A 5,734-nucleotide genomic window follows, 5' to 3' on the forward strand; every position below is an offset into this window, starting at 1 on the left:
AGCAAACAAAGCTCCCTCCCAAAGCGACAACATAAAAACAAAAACGACAACATAAGAACAACAACCCCCCACCCCCACCCCCCTTTAACCCCCTCTCCAAACAATTAACGATAGACTGTAATCTTTTCAACTGACTTTAGTATAAGTGTGAATTTCTACTTAGCAACAAAACAGATCACAATTAAGAAGGTAAGGGTATCATGCTGTGTTTTGAGTAAAGTAGAAGGAAAGAAGGAAGAAGGGAATGAGAGAAAGAGGACAGTCACATCAAATACTTTTCCCCAAAGACAAAGGCTACACACCTCCTGCTACTGAGCGTGCCTTCAAAGAATGCTATCAGATGGTTTAATGTTAAGCATGTCGTGTTAAAAGTAATAATTCTAAGAAAAGCAATATTTTTCTTTAAAGCACTACTTATCATAATATTCATAAATGATGACATTGATAATAAATGACCAGATAAATAAATAAATAAATAGATGATGAGGATGACCATTGTGATGATGATGATGATGATGATGATGATGATGATGATGATGATGATAAACAGGATACTGAGAAAATTATAATAGGCCAATTACAATAACAACAATAATAATATTGATAGAAAAAAAATAATTATAATGATATTTATGAGTTGATAACGATCATAATGGTAATAACGATAATGCCATAACATTTATAAAATGAAATCATTCTTCTCTTGATATAATCTAATTATATTATAGCTTCAGCAAATTTGCATTGCATCAAGTTTCGTACTAAATTGTTCGCTTCTGATTTCTGAGAAAGGCCGCTTGTTGCAATAAAACACAATGTACTCGCAGACTTAAAACCTTTTAATATTATTATTACATGTAATATGAAAACATCGTGGACACAATTATATTTCCAATCACTTGGCACACACGTTTATTATGTACACACTGTTGGCACATGAACGGACACCAAAGGATAGGACACGTTATTAATTAAGAGACTGAAAGGCATGCAGTCACAAGAGAAAGCGAAACTTCATTTGCGAGAGGTGGGAGGATTATATCGCTATCTTAGTGCTATCTGGTACTAGCTCCATTTTCCGGGGTGCCTATAATACCAATTACTCAGGTTACAAAGGAAGAGGTAGGCCAAGCAAAAAGATGGACTGAGGGAGTCAAGGGAATCCTCAGAAGCTACAACATCTTAATTGGAAGAGTAGTAGTGTTGGATTACCATAGAAAACAGCATCTTTTCTCGACGCTCAACGGCAATAGGGGATTAAAATGTAAAAATTGAAATATAAAGAGGTAAATCGCTTTAAAAGCACTAAATTCTAGTCGCTAAAACGGGAGTTGGTTAAAAATGAAACTGAAAATTTTACGAAACACAGGCATAAATCGTGATAACTTTGGCTCAAAGAATAGGTTTTTTTTCAAGCTTCTAGACCACTGACAAAAGCTCTGAAACGTCGGAAACTGGAAAGGGCACCAGATAGCACTCCGCTCGCGATATGTTCAAGCCACAATACACATGTAGTAGACTGATATTTTGGATATGGACAATGATGAGAGGGATGCAGTCATTTGCAAGTTCCCTTGGCTGACAACTGATCAGTTGGAACTTGTGTGGTTGTATGATTTAATACTATTATAGAGAAGGGTGGTGCAAAAGGTTACTTTCCTTTTTTACACTCCAAAGTGTGTTTTACGATTAGTGCAAAGCTGAATCATCACCCAAAGCCAATAGCGTAAATGTACCAGAAATCTTCATTAACTTTGCATTACAGGAATAAACAACAACAACAACCGGCAAACAACCCAAAACCAAGACACCCCACCCGAACCCCAGTAAAAAATTCCAAAGAAAAGAAAAAAAAGAAAAAACCCAAACAAAACCTCCCCCCCCCCATCCCCTTCTGAAAAGTCACGTGGAAAGTGACCTTTGCACCACCCTTTATAGACTTTTTGCATTTAGGAATTTTCATTATAAGTTCAATGAGCAGATAGGATATTATCACATAGGGCTATAAATATTATTAAAAAGAATTATTCACATAAAAATTCCCTGAAAATAAAGAAACAAACACGCCTGTCCTCGAAATCACTGTTGACTCGGGCGGAGGCTTTACTTTGAAAGTCACATAAGCCGTTTTTTTCATTTCTCTCTCGTCTCTTCTTCACTTCAGATCACGTGACATCGCCATGGACTGTGACGTCATCACACGTCTTCGTCTGCACGGAGAAGGAAGATCTATCGACGACAAGTTCTACTGGAAGCATTTATCATTTCGTCTTGACCTGCGACTGATCCTCGGGAATGAGGGTGCCAAATGGATAGTCCCACATCTTTGATGAGATGCCGAAACCTGAACAATCAAACAGCAAGATAGTAAGATGTTTAATTGTAGACATAGAACTAAACCGCACGATAGTAGGTTGTTTAATTGTAGACATAGAACCTAAACGATAAAACAGCAAGATATCAAAATGATTATTTGAAGACTAACAATGAAACTGCAAGATATTAAGAAGTTTATTTAGGGGCATAGAATCAAAACAATGAAACCACAAGATATCAAGATGTTTATCAAATAACCAAAAAAATGTTTAGGTTCCACCATGAAAATATTTTTTAGGCATGAGCCTAAACAATGAAACAATAATAAAAATATTAAGAGGTTTATATACAAGCATGTAATCTATACAATGAAACTACAAGATATCAAGATGTTTATCAAATAATATTGTTTAAGTTTCACCATGCCTATGCATTTTGTCGACTTGAAACTGATCAATGAAATCAATAGATATCAAACTGCATGTTCAAGACATAAAACCTAAACAATCAACACACAAGATATCAAGATGTTTATGTGGGTGTATAGAACTATAAGAATTAGACAACGATATATCAATGATGTGTATATTTGAAGGTTTAGAACCTAAACAATTAAACAACATCTCAATAATATATCGGTTTATTTGTAGACATAGAACCTAAAAAATAAAACCATTATGTATCAAGATGTTTATCAAATAACATTGTGCACAATGTTTAGATTCCTTGCCTATATATTTTGTAGGTATGAACCTGATCAATGAAAGAAAAACATTTCAAGAGGATTATTTGTAAGTATACAGCCTGAACAATGAACCCATAAGATATCAAGATGTGTAATCTAATACACCTTCCTTATAATTTTTTTTCTAAGTGGCTATTATGGAATAATATTGAATGGCTGGTTGATTGATTGTTTGATTGATTGAATTAATTAATAACCCGCTTGCTTGCTTGCTTGCGTAATGAATTGATTGAGTTATCGAGTGATGATTGATACTGACAAATTTGTTGACTAACTGATCTTGATTGATTGATTGATTGATTGATAGGCTGACTGACTGACTGGCTGACTGATTTACTGACTGACTGGCTGATAGGTTAATTGATATGATTGATTGATATATTGATCTCGATCGATGGTTTAACTGATTGATTAGCTGATGGGTTGATTGATCGATTGATGCATTTAAAGTACTATCCAAAGACTGACTGACACCTCACCTAACTGCTGATGTTCGTAATGGTGGAGCGTGTGGTATCGCTTGAGCCTCTGGAAGTAAGGAAACATGGGCTGTCCGTGGTGGATGTAGTAGTGGGTGAGGTCATAGGCCATGTAGCCCACCACGATGCCCGCGAACACGGAGTTGGCCATGCCGTGAGGTAAGGAGGCGTGGCAGGCGAGGTAAAACAGCACGGCAAAGATGGAGGCGGGTAGAGGAGGGAAAACCAGACGCATGGGGTCCATAGGAGACTGTGGAGGTCAAGGTTGGAGTTTTGAAAGGTCATGGACAAGTGGGTGGGAGGATGGAATACTTGGTGGATGGATGGATGGATGGATGGATGGATGAATGGATGGATGGATGGATGGATGAGATAAGTAATTATTGGTGGACGCAAGGGCAGTTTTATAGAGGGAAAAACAGGGATCAATAAAGTGCAGTTCATTCATTCATTCATTCATTCATTCATTCATTCATTCATTCATTCATTCATTCATTCATTCCTTCATTCATTCATTCATTCATTCATTTGTTTATCTGCGGGCAGAGGAGGGAAAACCAGACGCATAGGGTCCATCAGAGACTGTGGAGGTCCAGATTGGGTTTTGAAAGGTCATGGACGAGTAGGTGGGGGGAAAACTTGGCGGATAGATGGATGGATGGATGAGTTGATGAGTGGATGGATAAATAGATTGATGAGATAAGTTGTTATTGGTGGACGTAAAGACAGTTTTATAGAGTAAAGAACAGGGATCAATAAAAAGCAGTTCATCCATTCATTCATTCATTTTTCATTAATTTATTCATTTTCATTCATTCATTCATTTTTCATTCATTCATTCATTCATTCATTCATTCATTCAGTTATCAATTAATTAATTAATTAATTAATTAATTCAGCTATTCTTTAATTTAACACAAATGTGTTTCGTAATAATACATTAACAAAAGGAAATGCTCTCCTCACCTTGTGGTGCTGCCCGTGAAGACTGAAGTGTAGGCGGATGAGGAATGGCCAGTTGGCCGGGGGGTGGAGGTGGAACAGCCATCTGTGAATGACGTACTCCAGAAGTGTCCAGAAAAGGACACCGGCGGCAAACAGCAGAGGGATAGACACTGGGCCGAATTCACGACCTGGGGGTCAAACAGGAGAGGGGTTTGAGTGAGTGAGTAAGTAAGTAAGGATATAGAGATTATGGGTAAGGCAGAGGGTTATGGTGAGGAGGGGGTTGAGTCAGTGAGTGAGGTTAGAGATATGATGGGTAAGACAGAGGAGGGTGATGGAGTGGGTGTTGAGGGATTGACTGAGGACACGCACACACACACAAACACACGCACACACACACACACACACACACGCACACACACACACACACACACAGAGAAAGAGAGATGATGGATGAGAAAGAAGAGGGTGATTGAGTGAGTAAGTGAGGATAGAGAGATGATGGGTAAGACAGAGGGTTATGATGAGGAGAGGGTTAAGTGAGTGAGTGAGTGAGGATAGAGAGGTGATAGGTGAGACAGAAGAAAGTAATGATGTAGGGGATTGAGTGAGGACAGAGAAAGGATGGGTAAGAAAGTGGGTTATGATGGAGAGGGGGTTGAGTGTGTGGGTGAGGACAGAGAGATGATGAGTAAGACAGGAGAAGGTGATGGAAAGGGTTTGAGTAAGCGAAGATAGAGGGATGATGGGTAAGGCAGAAGAGGGTTATGTAAAGAAGAGGGGTTGAGTAAGTAAGTGAGGCTAGAGAAATAATGGGTAAGGCAGCGTATGGTGATAGAGAGGGGATTGAGTGAGTAAGCGAGGATAGAGAGAGGAAGAGTAAGACAGAGGATTATGATGAGGAGAGGGGTTGAGTGAGGACAGAGACAGATGATAGGTAAGACAGAAGAGGGTGATGGAGAGGGTTTGAGCAAGTAAGTGAGGATAGAGGGGTGAGGGGTAAGGCAGCGTAGGGTGATGGAATGGGGATTGAATCAATGATCCAGGACAGCGAGATGGTGGGTAAGATAGCAACACTGACGATAACGACAGAATTGATGATGAAGAGCCTACTAGTATTATAATAATAATGGCATTATTGATTATGACGATGATCGAAGAAGTCTTTTCCAGAGAAGGAGGAGGAGAAGAAATAGGGGAGGGAGGAGGGAAGGAGGAGGAGGGGGAGGAGGAGGAGGATGAGGAGGAG

At 38.9% G+C, this 5,734-nt stretch overlaps 1 protein-coding gene across 1 annotated transcript in view; it reads right to left on the reverse strand.

The window, feature by feature from the left end:
• Nucleotides 1-506: 506 nt before the first annotated feature.
• Nucleotides 507-5,734, reverse strand: part of LOC101859672 (fatty acid 2-hydroxylase) — a gene marked incomplete in the record, with an annotated part of 67,008 nt that continues 61,780 nt past the window's right edge. The window contains 3 exon segments of the mRNA XM_005109556.3: nt 507-2,344; nt 3,541-3,790; nt 4,507-4,673. Of these exon segments, the coding sequence (XP_005109613.2) occupies nt 2,262-2,344; nt 3,541-3,790; nt 4,507-4,673 (500 nt within the window).

This window comes from Aplysia californica, unplaced genomic scaffold, assembly GCF_000002075.1.
Source record: "Aplysia californica isolate F4 #8 unplaced genomic scaffold, AplCal3.0 scaffold00789, whole genome shotgun sequence".
NCBI lineage: Eukaryota > Metazoa > Mollusca > Gastropoda > Aplysiida > Aplysiidae > Aplysia > Aplysia californica.